Raw genomic sequence first — 22,730 nt, forward strand, 5'->3', positions numbered from 1 at the left:
CGTCATTCTGCCCACTGCTGAGCCCAAGCAGCTGCGGGCCCTTGACTCTCCACAGTGAAGCAGCAAATCTACCAACAAACCATCAGAATTTGCCCATTTCCGTCATCTCTCCCGCTACCGCCCTGGGCCCAGCCAACAGCAATCCCCGCCGGCTGGATTTCCATCACACTCCCCCAGCCAGGCTTCCTGCTCCCACTCTTGCTCCTGTCCAAGAGTCTACTTTGCACACAGCATTGAGGATGGCTTCTTAAAACACAGGTCACCTGAGTGTTCGTCTGAAGTTTCCGATAACGAAGTCCATTTATGTTTCATGTGCTTTCCTTTATATCACGCAGTTCACAACTTTTTCAATGGTTAAAAAAATATAACAGGTTAAATCAGATGATGTCCATCTTCTGGTCAAAACCCTCCATATCCCACTTAGGAAAAAAGTAAGTTCCTTCCATGCCCTCGAAGGCCCTATACAATCTGAGCTCTGCTCTCTTAGATGCTGCCCCTTGGGTTCTCTCCCTCCTCCTCCAGCTGCTGGATCCACCCTGGCCTCCTCACTGCTCCTAAAATAAACCAACAGAGTCCAACCTGAGAGCCTCTGAGCATGCTGTTCCCTCTGCCTGCAGTGCCCTTCCCCAGGCACCTGCTGAAATGTCGCCATCCTCGAACAGCCTCCCATGACCAGCCTGAATGAAGTAACAGGCTCCTACTGCCCTGACCTCTGAACTGGGTTCACTTTGCCTCCCAGCACTCACCACCACCAGGCATATTACACGTCTGTCTATGTTCTGTCTTCCCCCAAGGAGAACGAAAGCTCCACGGAACAGGGACCCTGTTTTGACCTTTCGTGGCTGGACACATGATCTCAGTGCTGGCCCAGAGCAACAGCATTCTTGTTGAAAGAGCTGGTGACTGCATAAATCACCAGCATGACGAGAGACCGTGGACGGCAGTGCCACGGCCTGTGCCCTGGAGGTCATGGCCTCAGAGCCCCACCCCGGAGCCCACCAACCAGCTCCAGCAGACGGCTCCTTCCCAGAGCAGAGAGCGATCCTCATCACAGTCAGACGCCTCACACAAGACAAGTGAGAATAAATGCCCTCCTGGCCCTCGAGGGTCACGGGTCATTCATCCCTCCCAAACCCCAGACTCCTCCACAGCCCACGGAACGTCCAGTACAACAAAACAACTCCAAGCATAGGATGTCCTGATAAAGGATGGGTACCACTGGGGTCCTTCCACAGACACCCACAAAGCAATATTTGCAATTGCAATAAGAAAAAAAAAATGTCAATGAACCCGAGTCACTTGGAGGCAAGGCCCCCAGGGCTCCCCACGTCAGCTTGCCCTGAGCTGACATTTTCCAAGTGCCTTTTCCCACTGGCTCAGAGACCCCAGAGCCAGACGGGGACTGGCTGACATGGGCTGTGACTCTAAAAGTCACCCAGAGCGGCAGTGCTCAGCCTTGGCCTCACATCCAAGTCACCTGGAGGGCTCTGTAAAACCTTCAGAGCCCAGCCACACCCCAAACTGGTTAAACCACACATCAGGAATCAGGGCTTCTGGCAACTCGCCAGTGGAACCCAAATGTGCAGCTGATGCTGAAAAACACCCACCTGGAGGGTGCAGGTGGTACTGACGTGAGACTGTGGGCCAGGGACCCATGGTTTCCTTACCTCACCAGCGTGTCGCCGCCCGCCCCTCCTGGGCTGTAGTAGAGCACGTTCTCCAAGGACAGGGAGAACTTCAGCCCCTCTGCCTCCGAGATGTATAAGTTGGTGCGGTTGTTACTGTGACTGACGCATACAAACACCTGGTCCTCGGAGGCATCTGCGATGTAATATTCCTTTGGAATCAAAAGTTGAAAAATACACAAGTCAAAAGACCCACATGCGCAGTGGGCTTTCCCTATGCACACTAAAGTAATGATTTCCAAATGTCCCAGTGAGAGGTATGGGCCCGGAGCCCACAGACAGCTTCCCAAATCCCTGTAAAGCTCGGCCAACTTTCTTTTTGGAGGAGCTGAGGCCGCCATGTAGCTGAAGCAAGCTGCTTCCTGGCAAATGGGGCCCAAAAGAGGGGGCCACCGAACTCCATAAATGACCTAAACACTTCAGTTTAGTTCATAACGTCTCCCTCTTTTTCCCATGAGGTCTATTGTTAGTACCAAGTACGATATACATTAATGTGCATTCCCTTTCCTCTAAGGTACTAAAGGAAGATGGAAGCTGTAAAAAGCAAAGAATGGACAAGAATCTTCTCCACCTGAGCTCCCAACCTTCCACCACACCAACTGCTAGTGGCAAGGCCTTCAAATGCCACCTCCTACCTGTGGGCACTTCTCTGATGACCCCAGCCCACCAGGATCCTTCCTATGATCTACGTCATCATACACACAGACTATATATGGTTTGGACCAAGCATTGGACTATATATGGTTTATTCCTCTGCTTGGTTCTCTGTGTCTCCAACCTGTGTTTCTAAAAGGGTGGGACCCAGCTCTTATCCCCTTTTGTAATCCAGCCGCCTACTGTAAGCAACAGAGCAGGTCCCAAACAAATAACTCAGGGTCACCAGCTCCCCATTCCTTCAGTACTGGCACCCTGAGCCCACTGACTCTAGTCTCAAACTTCTCTGCCCATCCGTCTCCACGTAAAGCAAATTAAGGCTCCCATCCGGCTGCACTCTGAACAGTGAAGAGGGAAAAAAAAAGAGACCAAGATGCCCAAAGCATAATGGTTCTCTCTAGGGACCTATCTAGAAAGGGACTTCAGGGAGCCTCCATCAAAGATCTATCTACCCAGAAGGACGTCCCTGCAACACCCTTCCCCTGACCCCTGCATGCGGACATTAACACTTCTTTCCACCCCCAAGCAGACCCCACTCACATTAATAGGATGTCTCGTGACAAACTGGGCTGCTCGCATGGGCTTCCTGCCAAAGGAGACCCAGAGCTGGACAGAAGATGGCTGCAGACTGCCCCAAAGATGCTGCCCAGGAAGAGGAGAAAAAAAAAAGTTAATGGTGCCACATTACAGCCACTCCAAATAAGTGAAGAAGGAAACAGAAGTGTCAGACCCCTCCAATTCTACCAAAAACACGAAACACAGGGTGACTGCAAATGCACGTTTTTGCAACATCCGTGTTCACTCCACAGCTCGGGCTGTACTCGCTTGATCCAGGACACCTGGTCTGCAACAGGTACCAGATACTCCCTAACGCCAGATGAGGACGAAGGACAAACAGTACTGTGGCTGAAGCTGGGTGTGGGAGGGGGGTGGAGATTTAGCCAGGCAGCCCCCAGACCTGCCCAGGGTGAGGTCAGCCACACGCAGTGCATATAAAACCCATTCCCCTTGTTCTTTCTCTCTTATTTTCAGGTTACAAGGATACTCAAATTCAAGGGCTTTAACTTGCACAAAGAACTGAGGGAATTTTCGCTGATTCTCTTTTGCGACCTTTTAATACTTCTCATTGATGAACGTTTTTGCTGGCGTTATGTTTTCTTCGGTAGGGCATGATGTCGGCCCTGTCACATTGTGTTTTAGAGATACTAGAGCACTGCTGGAATCTCGAAAATGTGTACAAAAGCACTAGATTAAGAGCTGGCTGTACACCTCAGGAAGTCACTAAGCCTCTCTCAGTCTCAATTTATTCATCTATAAAACTGAGAAGCTGATTAGGCTCGGGACTTCTCTGTCGACGGCTGTCAATGGCCCAGGAATCCTATAAATACAAAGGCAAACAGTGTGTATAGATGTACCCATTCATCCCGCCGGGGAGGGTACACAATCTTTACCAGATCCTCAAAAGGGGCGATGATTCAAAAAAAGATAAGCAGCACCGTAAAGGCTCAGTGTGGGTTCTTCCAGCTCTGAAAGTATGGGACTGGGAACTGAGGCAAAATGTTGCACATCTATCCAGACAGAAAGGGACACACACCATCATGTGGACATAATCACACACATGACTATTAAGCTGATCGGAATATTGGGATTGCCAACCAGAAGGGGTTCATTTGGCTTCATTTATCCTTGATGGTGTTGCTACTGTTTACCACAGATTTTAAATTCCTGTAAAGTAAGAAACATACCAATTTCTCTTAACTATAATAGAACCGAATCCCCTGTGCTAATATATGCCCAATAAACACTATGTGAAGAGCAAGCTGATGAACGAACCTGAAGTTATTCTTGATTTATCTGAGCATTATATATATATATATATACATATATATATACACATATATATATGTGTATATATATATGTATATATATATACACACACACATATATTCAAACAATATATATACACACACACATATATTCAAACAAATGGCTAAAAGTAGTCTGTTTCAAAGAAGCCAGGTAGGGAGGTACAAAAGACGGCCTTTCCAAAATGGCACATGGAAAACCATGGTAATAGCTTGTACTCAGTATGGGGCCGCAGGAAACGATGGATCTAATAAAAATGTAAAACTTATTACACCTGAATGAGAAAACAGTACCCAGCAAAACTGTTAGGCGTAGATCCCAAAAGCCCTCTTTAAGTCAATAAAATTTTATAGCTATTTATAAAGGTCAGAGGATCCATGTAAGTTACCCTATATAAATCCCTATAAATATATATGAATACACAGATGTCCGTGAAAAACATACTTCAATGCTTTATACTTTTTCACTTCTTCCCACTGTGGTTAAACCTTAGAAAGGAGCCACTTTTCTCAGTGACACTGGGGGGGTACATCATTAGTTAAGCATTCTTAACGAGTGCTGTTGGTTGGCACGAGAATTGAGAATTCATACCAAGGCCAGTCTTCCTCCATGGATGCAAAAGTCAGAGTACAAAGGTCATAAGAAACCTCAAAACAAACCAAAAAAACAACAAAAAAAGAAACCTCAAAAAACATGCATCCCACTTCCTTCTGGGACAATAATTCCTAAGCCTGGACAATTCAGGTTCACCCCTAAGGAGTCACTGTAATACTTTCTTGCCACCAAGAAACATATTAACAATTTTGTAGCACACTGTGGATTGTCAGATAGATGTATCAAAAGCTCCTAATACTTTCCTTAATGAGCCACGGGTTGTTGTGGTGATTGAGTTTCTCTTTACCACAAGGACAAAAGTAAAACGTGCTCATGAGAAAGAAACATCCAACAGTACAGACAGATGTAAAGTAAAATGCAGACACTCTGCTCCCTACCCTCTACTCACTCCTCCTATCCTACTCCCCAGGGAGTAAAAGGGAACAGGCTCCCATGGGGTCTTTAAGGAGTGTTCTGTACCATCACCCCTAAGCATATTTATATAGTGACAGAGGATGCTACACTTACCCAACATCCATTATTCCTTCCTCCTTAGCAACAGGATCTTGACTGCCACCCTAAATAAACCACTGAGGTTCTCTACCTTTTGCATAACTGCATGTGGCCATGTGACTGAGTACCAGTCAATACCCGTAAACCTAAGTGGTGTGTTGGGTTTCTAGGAAGGCTGCTGGAAGGGACTTAATCAGTGGGAAGGGGTCCTATTTTGGCCTATCTGTCCTTACTCTTTCTGACTCCTGTAAAGACTCAAAGGCTAGTATAGATGTCCTAGACCAAGAGGGAACGGTGAGGATGGAAATCATTAGTCAGGTTGGTGGAACAGAGAGAGGCCTGGGCCCCCAGGGTACCAGGGTACCAACATACCAGCCCTACACTGCCTACCTCCAGGCAGCATGGAGGAGAGGAAAATAAGTTTCTGTATTCGTTAAGCCACTTTTTATTTCTACTCTGTTACCAGTAATTGAACACAATGTCAATTTGCTACATGTAATTTTATTTTCCACATAAAAATATCCTTGTGCAATTCAACTTTCTTCATTAACAGAGTCTCTTAGGCATCTTTCATTTAACAGCTCATGGGCTCTGACATGATTTCCAGAAGCACTCTTCAGTGAATATACCTGTATATATTACCTTTCCCAGAACTACACAAGAATATCTGTAGGATGCCATTCTTAAAACCCCTAGGTCAAAGTTTTCATTTTTGACAGAAAAAATAGCCTTCCTGAAAGGCTATCCCAGTTAATATAGCTCCCAGCACAAATATTTTCACCAGCGTCCAGGAGGTATTTCAATGCTTCAAGTTATGCCGGTATTCTAGGGTCGGAAAATGTAAGATAAGATCTTTGTTTCATTTGGTGCTTTCATTCCGATAAGGAAAAATAAATTGATGTAAGTAGCTGAATAATCTGGATTTCAAAAAGTGCACTTATATTTATGTTTGAGATTATACCAAAGGAAACGAGAGGTCAAGGAGGAAAGAGCAGAGAGAACTAAATAAATGACACATCCTTGCCAAGTGAAGGCCACAGGATGTCACAGTGAGCTCTTCAATCGGACGTTTCACGGAGAACAGTGGCCAGAGAATGAGGGACCCCGCGGCACGTGGCGGACAAGGACACAGTCCAGAACAGGCTCTAGCATTCACGCCCACCTTCTCCTCTGAGACAGTGACAAGGGATCAGCAAAACATCATCATCCACATTAGTGTTGTTTATACTAAAATATTTATAGATAACATTTTATATATATTTTATTTATACATGTTTATGCTTTAAAAATAGTCCAAGAAAGGGGCACCTGGGTGGCTCAGTCAGTTAAACGTCCGATTCTTGATCTCAGCTCAGGTCGTGATCTCAGGGTCGTGAGATCGAGCCCCATGTTGGGGTCCATGCTGGGCGTGGAGCCTACTTCAAAAATAATAATAATAAAAATAAAATATTCCAAGAAAAAAATAACCAGTGGGTACACAGCCGAAAAGAGATTAGCAAATGTAAATAATATTGAGGCTGAATGAGGGCACCTGTGGCAGTCCTATCAGTATAAACTGCTTTTATATAGATTTGAAAACGTCCATAATGAACAGTTTCACAAAGTTAGTATTCACTGCAAGCACGTCAAGAACGGCTGAGGAAGGAACTCTGAAAATCCACTCATCCGAAAAGCAACAAGAACACTGACAAAAATTCTCAAAGTCAACTTTTTCAGAATTCAAAAAATTAAATAAAGGCTTGCCAAAACCCAAAGAGCACTTATTGGAGAACGGTGTCAAAGCTCAGCAAGAAGAGCCGGCTTTGCGGCCTCAGTCCCATCCCCTTTGCTCTAGCTCTGCGGTAGCCTCGGAAACCCACAGCCTCGCAGCTCCGGGAACTGTGAAAACCAGCAGCCGCGCGGTCAATGGAGGGGACAGACTGTTGCCACGGCCAGCTTGAAACTGCATTCTCAGGTCTTCTCTACATATAACCTGCCTCAGCTCGCTGCACAGACAGACCTATGGAAACAGAGACAAGTGTTTCACATCGCAGCTGCTAGAGCGACATGGCACCTGGAACTCACAAAAGGCTTAATAAGCTCTGAAATATTCCGGGGACTCTACAAGGTCACACACGCAAGAGCTGTGAGTATGCTCAGAAGAGAAGCGAAAAGGGCCTAATCACTCATGGCTGGGTCTACGGAAGCAGGAACTGAAGGCTAAGGCAGAGTTGTAGATTGCACTAAAGGCAGGCCCCCCACCCATGCTCAAAGGCCCTCAGCAAAGGCTACCAGATGTACTGATTCAATGCATTTAAGAAAAATCTCTGTTCAATCATTAGCTAACCACGAAGCCTAATTATCAAACATTTCATAGCCACACACAATGAAGAATGCAAACTCTACAAAATTAATGAAGGAAACTCACAAACAAAACAAATACAGGCAACAGTAGGAAAAGGTAACAAAAACCATTTTGGGAAGGGGCTACTCTGATATAAACAGTTGCCACCTTATATCATCGAAAATGTCTGATTTTCAATAAAAGAATGGTAAGACAAGCAAACAGCAAAGTGTGGCCCCTACATAAACACCACACACACATACACACACACACACAGAGTCAATAGAAACTGTTCCTGAGGAAGGCCCGATATTGGACTCACAAACAAAACATTTAAATCCCCTATCATAAATATGTTCAAAAAATTAAAAGAAACCATGTCACAAGAATTAAAGGAAAGCATGAGAACACAGTCTCACTAAATGAGAGTATCACTAAAGAAACAGAAATTATAGAGATACAAATTCTTGAGTGGGAAAGGACAATAACTCACAAGAAAAAAATTTCCAGAGGCGTTCAACAAGAGATCTGAACCGGCAGAAGAGAGAGGCAGTGGACCTAAAGACCCATTAATTCTGATGATCCGTAATAAACACAGATGAAATCTGAAAACATTATACTAGGAAAGAAAACAGGTACAAAAAGTCCCATGGCATAAGATACTCTTTACATAAAGTGTCCAGAATAGGCAATTCTATGAGGCAGAAAATAGATTCATGGTTGCCAGGGGCAGGGAGGGGAGGGGAATGGAATGGGGGTGCAGGCGCTAGAATTAGATAGTGATAAGCATTACACAACTTTGTGAATAAGCTAAAAACCACTGAGCTGTATACCTTAAAAGGGTGAATTTTATGGCATAGGAATTATATCTCAATACAGCTGTTATAAAAATTAATATTAAATTTATTGGTATTATAGCTTTATTTATAATGTTTGGGTTTTATTGTTATTCATAATGTGTTTGGGTTTTATTGTTGCCTATAAATTATATGCATTAAGTGTTTATACCTAGCTTTATGTTTACATACATTTAAGTAACGTTATAATTAATTTGTCAATAGCTTGGTTTTGGTCAGTTATCCTAAAAAAAAATCACATTCCAATTGTGATCAGCTAACTTTTCATAGAGAAGCCCACAATCTTGAGATGATTACTAAGTTTTCTTGTTATCTCTACCAACATTAGAGACTTTAAATTAGCATAATGAAGATTAGAAATTGGTTTTCAATAGTGGTTGGTTGGTCAGAATAGCGGAAGTACAAATGAGCTCTTTTGGGAGATCAGTGGCATGCAAGATATCTGAATTGGCCATAATATCCTGAAGATAACACTCTGGCATGAATAGGGCATAACAATTTAAGGAGGCCTGTAACCTGAACTTTTAGGGGTAATGTCCACGACTTATCAAGCTTTTACACGAGAGGATTCTGGTTGCCTGATGCCAACTCAAAAGGTAACAAAATCTTGCCTTTACAACAGGGTTGGTTTTCTGTAAAGATCCATATAGAAGTATTTTAAAGTTTATGAGCCATCCCGCCTCCATGCAACTATTCAATTCTGCCACTGTGACATGAAAGCAGTGATAGACAACATGTAAGCAAATGAGCATAGCTGTTTCAATAAAACTTTATTGACAAAAATAAGTGAAGGGCCATAGTTTGCCAATCCCTGCTCTAGAACATTGTGTCTGCATCACCTAGAAGAAGAGAGGAGATGCCATCAAGCCCATACATTAGGTCTTTGCTTACTGACATACATTTGTGCAAGAAAGGTGTGGACCTGGCTTTCATGATAAGCTGGTGGTGAAGCTACAGAAGAGCAGCTAGCCCTCACTTACCTCCAACATTCTGGCAACTATTAATATCTACCAGAAAGAACCTAACAGCTGTCTATTGCCAAGTTAACGAATCAATGTTGGTCCAGTTTGCAGAAGTGCCTCTTTGCTGCCTCAATGGCCTATCATTTTGATGTAGACTATTAAGTAAGTGAATGTCATGTCAAAAAACATGGAATAAAAATTAAACTTGGGTTAAAAAAAAAATATTAAAGAGGGGCCCCAGAGTGGTTCAGTCAGTTGAACAACTGACTCCTGATTTCAGCTCAGGTCATGATCTCAGGGTCGTTGGGTCGAGCCCCACATCGGGCACTCTGATCCGCGTGGATTAGGCTTGAGATTCTCTCTCTCCCTCTCCTACTGCCCCTTCCCCACCCCCTCAAATAATTAAATAAAATCTTTAAAAAAAAATCAAAGGGCATCAGAAACAAAGCACATATGAAATAAGAGCCAGACTAACAGGGCACAGGGGTATTCGGAAGATTCAGACACCAGCTCCAGTCCAGAATCCAGATGGCTGTCCCCACATGTTCTAAAGAGCTAACTTGCAAAGAATTATAATCGTTCATGGTACTGGAAAAAAGCAAAAGAGTTAATCACCCAAAACCAATTTTCTGTGGTTTTGCAATTAGCTCCTTGACTTTCCTAATTTGATTTGAATCCATTTAATATTAAGGTCCCTCAGAATTCCCCAAACCCAGGCAGCCTGAGTGCTAAGCACACCCCAGATAAGAAGTTACACTTGCAGACCTCACAGTACTCCTACTAATATGGTTATCCAACCAAGGCCAATGTTGTTTATCCTTATGGCTCAGCAGTCTAATGTAATAAAGAGGAAGAAATTCAAAGAGGGAAAACACTCATTTTATCATCCACAGCCGGTTGGGTCTCTTCCCATCATCAACCCATCCAATCTACAATGATCCTTTGATGATAGAACTGACTATTATCAAAAGCTTCTGCATACAGAAGACCGCAGGGAAGAGCTTCTCAAATTTTGGAGATTCTTAGGCAGCCTAAGGATGCTGAGAAAAAAAATGCATTTGGGCCCTGAAATCCGCTTTTGGAACAAGTGCTCTTGAGTGATGGTGCTGAGATTGCTCCTAAGACCACAATTTGAGAAACACTTCCATGTGGTGGCCTACCTCATCTGGCCTAGAGTCTCTAGCTAACACCACTGACCCTGGAATCCGGTGGCCCATCCATGTGCTGAAAGATGAAGCCAACACATAACTACAGGTTTGTCACCAATATCCTATAAATAAATAAACCATACAGAGAGGTGAGAATTGACCAAGAAAGTAACAATCATTTAAGGCCTCCTACCACTCCCCTAAAAAATCTACTGGCCTATGCTTTCTAAATCAGGTGGGCAGAGATGGCATTCATTCAACTACTGTGCATCTGCTATGTATCAAGCATTGTGCAAGATACTGGGTACCACATCAGTGATGAACAAGGCAGACACAGCCCCTGATCTCACCACTGGCCAGGAATAACAATAAATTTGTTCCCAGCGCCCTGCATATCAGCCATGGCGAGAGAACAGACATAGCCATTAGGGTGGAACGGAGGGCTCAGAAAGCTCCCACTGGGATATTTCTTCAGCTCTTGGGTGTGAGATCCAGAAAAAAGAGGCATAAGAGGAATGCACAACGGCTCTCCACCTCAGCCCCGAATCAGTCAGTAGGCAAATCTAAGAATCAGTCACTGTGTCTTAGAATCAAGAAATTAAAATCATATAAATAAACTCAGGCCCAAGGAACTAAAACAGAAAAGACCCAGGAACACTGAAAGATGAGAGGCAAACCAGGACCTTGGGACTGCCAAGAGGATGTCACAAGGTACCAGTCCTCAGGCCTGGTTCTCCACACTGCGCTCCCTCCTCACCACAACCCTGCCTGAGGCAACCCAAGGATGCTTGCCTTCTGAGCTGCTGTGTGTGTGTGTAAGAGAAAGAGAGAGAAAGTGATAGGCAAGGCAGGAAAGGAATGATCCAGCAACTGACCCAATGCAAATAGCCTGACAGAAGAAAAACTGCCATAATTATAGTGGCTTTAAAAAACATTTTGCAAAGTATGTAATGGGGCACCCCTCTTGCCTTTAAGCCACCCACATCTTCTCTTCTCTTCTCATCTCAACCTTACTCTCTGCTTTCCTTGCTGGGGAGGTCCTCTCTCTATCCTGGAATCCTACCAAAGGGGCCAGCTACCCATCATATATTTTAAGTGAGAATCTGGAGGAAAACATTACACCTGATTTTAGTCCCTAAGGTTAACTGTGACAGAAAGCAAAGCGCCTGCCAGTTACCAGCGGCCGTCTGCAGAGCCTGAGGTCAAGGAGGGAATGGCCCCCATCAAGAAAATAAGTTACGGCACTCCAGGATAGCGGCCCAACCTGCTCTCCTTGGGACGGTTTTGTTCCTTTACACAGGGCAGTGCAGTCGCCGCTTGCAACTTGAGACAGTCACAAGGCAAGCCCTGTTAAATAATCAAGTCTGGTTTTAAATGAGCAAGCCTCCCCCCACCTCCCCAGCATCTGGCTCCATCCAACACATCAAATCAAGGGGAAGATTTTCCCAAAGGCTGAGAGTTAAGCTACTTACTGACAGCTGGAAGCTTAATCACTGCTTTTCTTAGAGCATTAACTCCCACTAGCCAATGACTACACATTCTATTAGCCATGGAAATTAACATGTGTCCAAAATTCCCAAAGACATTGGCCTAATCCAAAAGGAAATCAGGCGGCGAGATTAAAGCAAATTGCCACAGAGCCCCACCCCTCCTTTCTGTGTTCTTTTAATTGGGATGTCAAAGAAACACGTGTTTGACAAGGATGCTTGGCTACCAGGAAACAACCACATTCCAAGAGCCCAGAGACATCCCGAGTGGCTGTCTGAGCTTCTCCACTCCTCTGACCTCCTGGGACCATCCAAGCCCCACGGGAATGCCCATCTATATCCAGTGCCCCTCAGTCAAGCTCCCCGGGGCACGTTGACCCCTTCCCTGCATATTCAAACTCACCAGCTCCATCACAGAATGCCGAACCTCTGAAAGGAAACTCAAAAGGAGTTTCCATGTTCCTCAGCGCCTTCAACTTACCACCACCTTTGTAGCAAACATGTACTTGTCCCGAAGCTGAAAGTCTTTCACTTCCTCCAGGATCATTTCCTGGTTCTCCCGGGACTGGAAGAAGTCCGTACTTCGGAAAACCGTGGAGTAGCCAGAGGGTTCGTGCCGTTCCACGTAGATGGTGTTTGGCTTGTCATAGGGATCGATACCCCTAGAGGAAAGAGAGCGGTTTCTATCATCACTCTGTTTAAGCAACTGGAGACACCGAGGTTCTGCCGTGCAGACAGCCTGCTGGAATTGAGGGACACATTCCCATGCTCTCTGCCACAAACAGAGCCCTTTGGTTGCTCCTCGGTTCAGTGGGGAGGGAAAGTGATCGCCATTTGTCAAGTGTTGATGTTGTTACTGCTCTCTTCAAAGTGCCCTGGGTGTCACTCAAGGCAAGCCTTGGCCGTGCCTGAGATGAGCAAAAAGAAGGAAAAGTAAAAGGTGGGGTGTTTTGGAATCAGTAAGCAAGGGACTGCCTGAGGCTGTCAGTGAGTTTCTGACCTCAAGTTGTAAACCTCAGAGAATGAAGGAGTGTGTTTTCCCAGGCCCGTACGCTCTCAGAACAGCTCTAGAAGAAACCACACGAGGAACCAGTGAGCCTGATCTTGCTAGCAGGCCCTGCCCTTTCTGTCTGTCCGTCCTGGGCCACTGTCGCTGACCCGTGCAATCCGGAGTCATCCTACCAGTGCAAAGTCATGTTCTGCGAGGCTCCTTTGCAAACTCATTCTCACATGGACTGATCTCCCTGATGTCCTTCAGAAATTCAGAGCTCATTTCTCCCCCCACCCCACTGCAGGGAGTGCTCCGTCAACAGAGCACCCCTCTGCAGGGAGGCCCCCGCCCCGCCCCGCGTGCATTCTGACCTGCATGTTGAAATCCTACTCTTCTGAGGTCAAGTTCAAGGCCCCTCTTCCAGGAAGCCCTCCCCCAAAGCTCTCCTCCCTCCTCCCAATACCCACGATGTACCTGTGCAGTGTTCAATTTCAAGCCTTATGTATTAATGTTATGTGAGTTTCAAACAAAGGTAGAAAACTGTTTTGGGTGGGTGGATTTTGGAATCACTCTCGTGACTTTATACAATGGTGCTTCTTATTCACAGTGGTGCTTCTTATTCACTGTGTTCTATTATTCACCATAATGTGTCTGAGCTTCCTCGAGAGAGTACAGATGCCTTTAAAGGCCATGTCTTATATTTCTTTTTGTCCTACAGGGCTCCCAGCTGAAATGAATCTTGCTGCACTGAATCCGTGGACCACAGTACAAAGGCTACTCCAAACTGAAAACTCTAAGGTTGACTTGATCAAACTCCCTCAAGAAGAATCTCAGAACAGGAGTCTCCCCCAAATAAGGCCCCCAACAACAGCTGCAGGGAGGACTACTCTGCCTCAGGTATCCTAATGCTCAACAAGACACCAGGCCAGGCAGACCATTCAGCACATGGGAAAAATCAGGAGGAGAGCCTCAGAGGGAGGATGCAGGGATGACCCAAGGAAAGGCAGGACTCACTTCTGGACCTGTCTTTGCAGAGTGACATATGCATGATGGCTCTCAAGGTAATGAAGGCTCGGATATAAAATTCCTTCAAAGATATACTGTCAAGAGAACGGGAAGGGGGGCGCCTGGGTGGCTCCCTCGTTAAGTGTCTGCCATGATCCCAGGGTCCTGGGACCGAGCCCCGCATCAGGGGGGGTCCCTGCTCAGCGGGGTTCCCTCTCTCACTGTCTCTCTGTCAAATAAATAAATAAAATCTTTTTAAAAAAATTTTAAAAAAAGAGCACAGGAAGGAAGGGAGGGAGGGAGGGAGGGAAAGAGGAAAGGGGGGAAGGAGGGAAGGAGGGAGGAAGGAAGGAAAGAAGGAAGGAAGGGGGAGAGAAGAAATAGAAAACCAAAAGGCATGACTTTGGCCCCACAATCTGGAGTCTAAGCAGAGCACTGGAGAAGCCAGCAGGCTTGGCCCCAGTGCAGGAGACAACTGCTCATCATCAGACGCTCTGCGTGCGTATGTGTGGGGGTGGTGGCATGTTCTCTTCTTTTCCACAATTAGAAGTACTGATTAAAGTACTTCCTCTACCCTAGAGGATATGCAAATTAAAACAAAGCTGCTGGATATTTTTAAAAAGGCAGAGAGGAAAGGACCTTCACTCAGAGAATTTTGAGACTGAGCTCACCTCTGCTATTCTTTTCCTAAACAAAAGCAGTATCTAGAGATAGAAAGAGCTGCGACTTCCCTCCCAATTCTCTTCCGTGATCCCGCTGTGGACCTCCCGTTTCTGAGAGCCACTCCGCCTCCAAGCTCGGCTACTTGGCCATCGCTAGCTTCCACTACGGTCTGGTCTCTTGGCCCTTGTTTGAAAATTCCAAGCCTTGCTCCATCTGTGAGCACAGTCAGCAGTCCTCACCGGGCCTCACCTACAACCCTTCCATGGTGCTCGGCCAGGCACCCCTGAGTCCCTCCCCCACTGCCCTTCCACTGTCCCACCTTGCCAATCTCCAGCTCTGGATTCCATAGACCACTGGTTTTCCAAACGCCTGCTGCTCCCAGGCTGCCCTGCATTATTGAATAAATGTATGCCGTTATTCTTAGAGAGGTTAGATTACACTCTCACTTATCATGGGAAATCCTAGGGGAAAATCCTCCAAATGGCCTGAAATGCCCTGACACCAGACACGTAGTTATCTAAAATAAGATAGGCCAGGCCTTTCCCCTAAGATATCAGCATATGTGCACAGAGGCAAAAGTACAACATACAGATTCCCCAATGTGATGTTCCTTTACTCAGTCATCCTGCTAGTGTGCCCTCTTAATATATGGTTATGTAAGCAGATGAAAGCCCAATCTGTCCCCTTAAGACACATATAAAGCAAAAGGAAGTTCTAATGGTACTCCTTGGGTAGAGGTTATACTTGGACAAGACTGTGGTCAGAATTTCACTAAGACAATACAACCTGGGTCCAAGGAAAAAAACAAAAGGATCAGAAACAGCCGTCTCTTTGAAAAGGAAGTCCAATGGAGCCTGAAGATACTCAGCTGTAGGACCCCTCTACATCTGGGCTCCCTCCCATCTTCACTGTCCTCATTCACCAAGGAAGCAATACCAACTCAAAGACATTCCTCTGCAAACAGAGAGCTAAAAGAAGCACAGACAGTATGTACCACTGCATTTAATGAGGACTAAAAACCACATGGAAACCTCAAAACACAAATGATAAACTGAGAATTATAAATGAACACACACATGTGGTATCTAGTGTCACAAAGGCCTAACCTCAAATATACAAAGAGCTCCTGGAAATCAATAAAAAGACTAACCATTCAACAGAAAAAGGGCCAAGGACATGAAAAGACATGTCATAAAAATAGAAATAAAAAAGACACGGGGCACCTGGGTGGCTCAGTCATTAAGCATCTGCCTTCGGCTCAGGTCATGATCCCAGGGTCCTGGGATCGAGCCCCGCATCGGGCTCCCTGCTCCGCGGGGAGCCTGCTTCTCCCTCTCCCACTCCCCCTGCTTGTGTTCCCTCTCTCGCTGTGTCTCTCTCTGTCAAATAAATAAATAAAATCTTTAAGAAAGAAAAAAAAAAGGAAATAAAAATGACGCTTAAGCTGTTAAAAGATGGTCAAACTCATTCATAATAAGAAAAATTCAAACTAAGACTATACTGAGATACCCTGTCTCACCTAACACATTGGCTGTGGAGAGAAGCACAGTTCTATGTTACTGAGATGAGAGCAAAATTTAACAGTCTCCATAGATTTGGCAATCTCTACCAAAGTTACAATTTCAATGCTTTATTCACTGGAGATATATCTGTGCTCAAAACTGACCAAAGCCCCTACCTTTGTAGAGCTTTCATTCTATCAAAGAGAGAAAGACAAATAATAAGCCTAATAATCCCATATTAGAATGTGGTAAGTGTTATGCAAAAAAATAACAGATCAGGGCACAGGAAATGACAGGGGAGTAGTTGCAATTTTAATAGGATCCTTAGGATAGGCCTCATTTAGAAAGTGTTATTTGAGCAGACTTGAATGAGATAAGGGAGTAAGCAATAAGTATATCTTGAAGAAGAACAGTTAGGCAGGGAAAAAAGCAAGTGCAAAGGCCCTGTGGCAGGAATATGCTTGGCATTAATCTGAGAGAAGTGATGGTGCATAAAGAGTTCAAAGTAGAGAGAGGAACAACATGATCTGACCTGTTTTTATGAAGATCAACCCGGCCATGTACTGAGAATTAACTGCAGAAGGACAGGAGTAGTGGTGGAAAGACCAGGTGGACAACTAATGAGTGACAGTGGTGGCTTGGAGTAAAGTCATAGCTGAGCAGTAGATCCTAGATATAAACCAAAGGTAGAGACAACAGGATTTCCTGATAGGTGGGGATTGTGAAGCATGAAACAAACATGAAATCAGTGATGACTCCCAAGTTCCTGGCCTGAGCAACTAGAAACTGAAATGGGGAAGATTCCAGGGGCAGCTGACTGGGGGCAGTGGAGGTCAAGGGTCAATGTAGGAGGAATCAAGTTTGCTAAGTGTGAAGGGTTTGAGTGACCTGCTGACCCAGCATGTCTGCTCCTGAGAATCTGTTCTGCCCATTTGCCCACACGTGTACAAGTGCATCTATTCAAGATTACATACTGCACCCTGTAACAGTGAAAGATCAGAAGGACGTACGACTAGCAACAGCTGTACTTCTGCAAGTCCAGCCCTGTTGATTTCTCTCTCCTTCTCAAAACCCTATAGGGGCTCCTCGCTGCTTTCAGAATTCAGTCCAGATTCCTTTACCAAGCACTGCATATTCGGATACCAATGTCTCTTCCCGAACTTCACCCAACATACTGTCCAGAAGTCAGACTTCGTGTTCTCCACCCAAGTACCACAGTGTTCTCTCTCTCTGCCTTTGGCCATTCTGTTTCTGTCTGGAATCCCAGCCCCGCACACCTCCAGGCCCCTCCTGCTACCTCCAGCCTCTTGCGCACATCCTGGCTCAAAAGCAACCTCCTCCATGGAGCTGGCTGGGATCTCCCCATCTGGAAAGACTAGTCCCCCCTCTGGCTTCTCCTGCTAGGTCTGTGACTTTTGTGTGTCTTCCATGATGTGTGTTCTGTACACAAAATGTCTTTTCTTGCCTCCTAAGCTGCAGTCTCCTTAATAACTATATCCATAAATTATTCAACTTCTTCTACCCTAAAGCATCGAACATGTTTCATATTCAGCAGACATCCAAAAAAAATACGTTATGAATGAACAAGTGAATGAAAGTGATACAGAGAAAAATCTCCACTTCTGTTGTCATGCTCGAAGAGTGAAGGTCTTTAGAAATTCTAATCATGCAAGTGCTTCAAGAGTCCCCTGGGTTCCCTGATGGACTGAAAAATGCAAAAGCTCTGTCACTTCTCTCACCAATAACTTTCCTCTCTGATCCCCCACCGCCCCACACAGTGAGCGTGTTGTACTCTCAGTTCTAATTCCCAGGTCTGGAATGTGCCTTTCCCGAACCACATGCTCCACATTTCAGGTGAGGGCAGGTCTGTCCTCCATGAAGGAGCTAGAACTGAAGAAAGGTGATTATGTAATTCAAACTTCTTAGATGGAGGACTTACCAAGAAAAGGACTTCACATGTTCCTGAATCAGGATCCAGGTCTGGCCAAAATCATCTGACTTCCACAGCTGCAAAGACCAAGGACAAGAAGAGATCAAGATGCAAGAGGCAGGAACACCTGGGTGGCTCAGTCGGTTAAGCGTCTGCCTTCAGCTCAGGTCATGATCCCAGGGTTCTGGTATCGAGTCCCGCATCGGGCGGCTCCCTGCTCACTGGGGAGCCTGTTTCTCCCTCTGCCTGCCACTCCCCCTGCTTGTGCTTTCTCTCTCCGACAAATAAATAAATAAAATCTTTAAAAAAAAAAAAAATAGAAGTAAGGGGCAGGCATAACCTGAACGGCAAGGCCATCAGGCCCCGCCATAAATAACGTGCGGTCTGGGAAGACGGGCCCGGAGATCAGCAAGGCCAGCTTGGTTACTCCAAAAGTGAACGAGGGTGGGGAGGCAAGGTGAGATCTGCACCTTCCCGTTCCTCTCCACAGTTACTAAGGCTTCAAGAATAACTACAAGGAAAAATGACTGGGTATTGTCTTCCATTTATGGATCATCAGAAATTACGGTTTACTCGACACTAGCCATCAGGGATAGTAAAAACAAAAGGATTACACTGTACTTTCTCACCTGGGAAACCATGTCCTTAAAAACCCATAATGGGCCACGGGGATTCAAGGTGAACAGAGGGGACCCTGGCTAAGCGCAGAGGTAAAGAGCACCAAGGGGAACCACTTGAATGCAAACAATACGGCCGTGAGTGATGAACTTGCTGGTCTTTGCCAAAGCCCCTGAACTTCCAAACACAGCACCTGAGCATTCCTCTGGCCCTAGTGACCACACAAGAAGAAGCAGAAGACTAAAAACAACGTTCATCCACATACACTGGTAAACTGACCCAGCCTGTACTTAGGTTACTCCCTAAGGCAAGGAAAGGTAAACAGATCATGTTTTGGTTAAACAACCTGCAAAGAAAAAGATATGTTCCAAGGTTCCTCTGAGCCAAGCCATTCAAAATTCCTCATGAATCCAATCCTACAAGGTCTACTGGTTTCATGGTATTATACCAGACCGATAGCCTCGATTTGGCAAGTTTCAACCTTGAGAGATAAATCCTACTTGGGCTGTCTCCCCATCTCACTCTCCTTCAAATCCAGATTTAAGGAGAAAAATACACATATTTATATTAAAGGCACACAAACACACACACATGTAGGAAAAAAATTTAAGTTAATGATAATTTCAAATAAATGGTACAAAAGCAGTATGTTGTTTGAGGCAGAGGATGGGAAAGGTAGAACAGAAATTCAAGATAGAGGTCCCAGCAGAGCTCAGACTCCAGGCTTTAGCTGGCTCTGTGTGAATAATTTCCAGAGTTTCGATGGACCCCCCCCTCAAACCCACAAAGGTGCATCGACATGGAGAAGGGCATGATGTCTGGCTACAAGGGCCTGCCGAGCGCTTGGCATTGCCCCCTGGCTGGGAGGCAGACGAAGAGTGCCAGGGAGATACGGTTTTCCTCAGCCGTGGGAATTCAACTAGTACAAAGTCTAAGCTTGGGAGAGGAGGAAGGAGGGGCTGGGGGAGGTCAGTCAGAGGACACACAATCCCCACGGGCAGGAACAGAAAACCGGAGAAGCCCCACCTGTGTTCCAGAAACTCCCTTACCTGCTTGTTGGGGTGAGACCTGTCAAAGCCCAGGAGAAGGTTGGAGGCCTTGCTGTGCAGGAGGAGATCAACTGCCCGGAACGGGATGGAAAAGCCTTGGATAGTGTTGCAGAAGTCAAACGTGATCCAGAGGTACTGGGCATAAGCATCTACAAAGATGTACTGCAAGAGAAACAAGGCAAGCTCAGAGCGGGACCTGGCCAGGGCTGCCCAATACCCACCCCCAACACCCCCCAGCAGTGTGTGCGGGGCCGGGGGCCTGCAGTGCCCCCACTCGGCTTCCTCCCCATCTCCTGGCCAGGAGGAGATGCTGGTGCCCACCAAGCAAGGCTCTGGGAAGGAAGGGGTGCAGGACAGGCTCTCCTTTCAGCAGGTAATTGAGCTGGTCAAGCCTATTTTTTCTTTGAATTGACCTGGCCATTCTCACCCTCTGGCAGGTCACTCAGGCACCATCAGAGGATGACTGGGACCCAGAAGGCCTGCTCTTCAGACTGGCTGCACACAGGTAAGCCTGCTTCCCTCCCTCCATCCTCTGAGCAGCTACGGGAAATCCCTACAATCACACCCATCTAGGAGGATGTTCTGGGCACTAGGCCAGGGGACAGGGCAGCCCCGAGGACCCAGCTGCCAGTGGGGCCGGCTGCCTCACTCTGGGGCCCGTCAGGAAGAGCTTGGCGAGCAAGGGCTTCACTTGACTTAGCCCTGCACAGGTAAGTGGCCCTGAACAAGTGGGACTGCAGAGTGACCGCCAGCCTAGAGAGTTCTCCAGGAGAAAGGACCGAGGCAATTCAACTTCACAAATGTGCACTGAATATTCCCCGTGGACCGGAAGCTGCAGGTGCCACAGTGAAAACCCAGAATCCTTGCAGTCTCGTGTGGGAGAAAGATAGACGTGATCATGGGTGACTGTAACTCAAGGGAAAATGAGATTCAGTGGGGAACCACGGACAGAGTCCTGTGAAAAGCACGCAGTCCAGAGGAGTTCCAGTCTGGGAGATCAGAAGTGACTCCAGGGAAGATCTGGCCCTCGAAGGGCAGGCAAGACTTTCAGAGGGAAAGAACATCCCAAGTCGAGGGCAGTTTGAGTTTGGGAAAAAAAGGGGAAAAAAAGTAGAGCACGGACTTGAGGACGGCCAGGAGGGCCTGTGGGAAATGTCTATGGAGCACAGATAGTAGCAGGCCTGGAATGCACATAAGAGATGGGAAGGGCAGCCTCCTGTTCCCGGAAGGGCAAGGGCGGCTCGGCGGCTCACCGTGAACCAGAGCAAGGGGGACCCAGCTCCAAGCACCAACGAGTCCCTGAAATCTCAGAAATCAACAATCCAAAGGCACCCGTCCAAGCACACTTCCCCTCATTGACTGCATCTGACCCAGATCAATCTTCTGCTCAGAATCCTTTTGGCACAAGCAGCTTAGGCATGTCCTAATACTCTGGGCTTGCCTGACGCTGCGTCCACGTGTTCTTGCTCCTTCACCTTTGGCTTTTCCTTCCCCAATTCCCAGGAGTGCACTCTACATGTTCTTTCTCTCATGTTTCTTCCACGGCATCTAACGTAGAACTCCAAACTCTGTAGGAGCCTCGTTAAATCTAACCATAAAGGCGAGTGAATGTTTTGAAAGCATAAACGACCACAAGCAAATGCAATGTTGTAAAAACAATTATGATCCTAAGAGGACCATCATCATTTTTGGCATAAAAGGCGTTCCCCAGAAATGATGGAGCCCATCTTCCTGCTCCGAAACCATCCTGGTTACTAGGGAACGGAGTGCTCTCAGTTTAGAAAGACTTCTCCAGACATCTATTCCATGGTTTCTAGAGGTTTCACATTTGAAGATATAAATATCATGTAGCCGGTTATAAAACATATTATCTGTCCTTCATGGTAATAGCTCAATGTGTCCAGACCAGGGGCGCCTGGCTGGCTCAGACGGTGGAACCTGCGACTCTTGATCTTGGGGTCGTGAGTTCGAGCCCCACGTTGGGCATAGAGTTTATTAAAAAGTGTCAAGAACACTTAGTGTATGCCAGGCACTGAGCAGACAAGTTGTGCATGCCTTAGCTCATGCTCATCCTCAGCTCATGTCATGCTTCTGGTACTCACAGCCAGGCAGTGCTTTCGATACAGTCTTATCCTCCTTTACTAACTAGGGCACTGGAGCGCAGAGACGTTAACCGGCCAAGGTGAGCCAGGAGGCAGCATCTACAGCCATTTCTGGCCAGTTCGGAGCCCACCCCTTCACCGTTCACCAAATCCTTTCTTCTCTTCCTCCAACAAAGAAGCAGAATTTCCAGAATTTCATGCCTAGGTCTCACCCTGTGCCCCCGGGCTCATCCACGCGCCGCCTCCTCAAGTCTGTAGTGGCAGCTCCCCTCCCTGGCCTTGGGTGACCCCATCTCATGCCAAGGCTCCGTGCCCCACACCTGACCACCCCGTCCTTGACCCTCCTCCGGCTCCTTCTTCCCCTTTGTCGCTCCCCACCCCTGCATAACCTCATCGCTCTTCCGTCCTCTGCTACGAACCTGCTCCATCCTCCACGCAGCTTCAACTACCACCGCTGAGATCAGGCACGTCAGGACTTTTAATCTATGGATCTACGGTCTGACCCTGACTTCTGACCTCCTCAGCATCTCCCCTCTGATGCGCCGAGATACTTCACTCCGTCGTCCAAAACAGCGTCCTCCGACGCCATCCGGCCGCGTCCCAAGCTCTCCACGTGCTACAGCTGCCCCAGGCCACAGTCCTCATAATGAGAGCTGGGGTTCCGCTCCATTGCCTTGCCTCGGTCCCATGCCCCAGCAGCCACCCACCCAGTTATGTCTCTTCATAATCTCTGCTCTCCTTTGTATCCCCAGTGCTACCCATGTGGCCCACTCCCTACTGG

General features: G+C 46.5%; 1 protein-coding gene across 1 annotated transcript in view; it reads right to left on the reverse strand.

Moving 5' to 3' along the window:
- The window catches only part of SORL1 (sortilin related receptor 1), a 148,640-nt gene that overhangs the window by 99,283 nt on the left and 26,627 nt on the right, over nt 1-22,730 (reverse strand). The window contains exons 4-8 of the mRNA XM_021696254.1: nt 19,848-20,009; nt 18,190-18,257; nt 12,571-12,751; nt 2,880-2,981; nt 1,668-1,837 (exon numbers count right to left, since the gene is read on the reverse strand). Coding sequence (XP_021551929.1) covers nt 1,668-1,837; nt 2,880-2,981; nt 12,571-12,751; nt 18,190-18,257; nt 19,848-20,009 — 683 coding nt within the window. The remainder of the gene's footprint in view (nt 1-1,667; nt 1,838-2,879; nt 2,982-12,570; nt 12,752-18,189; nt 18,258-19,847; nt 20,010-22,730) is intronic.

This window comes from Neomonachus schauinslandi, chromosome 11, assembly GCF_002201575.2.
Source record: "Neomonachus schauinslandi chromosome 11, ASM220157v2, whole genome shotgun sequence".
NCBI classification, from domain to species: Eukaryota; Metazoa; Chordata; class Mammalia; order Carnivora; family Phocidae; genus Neomonachus; species Neomonachus schauinslandi.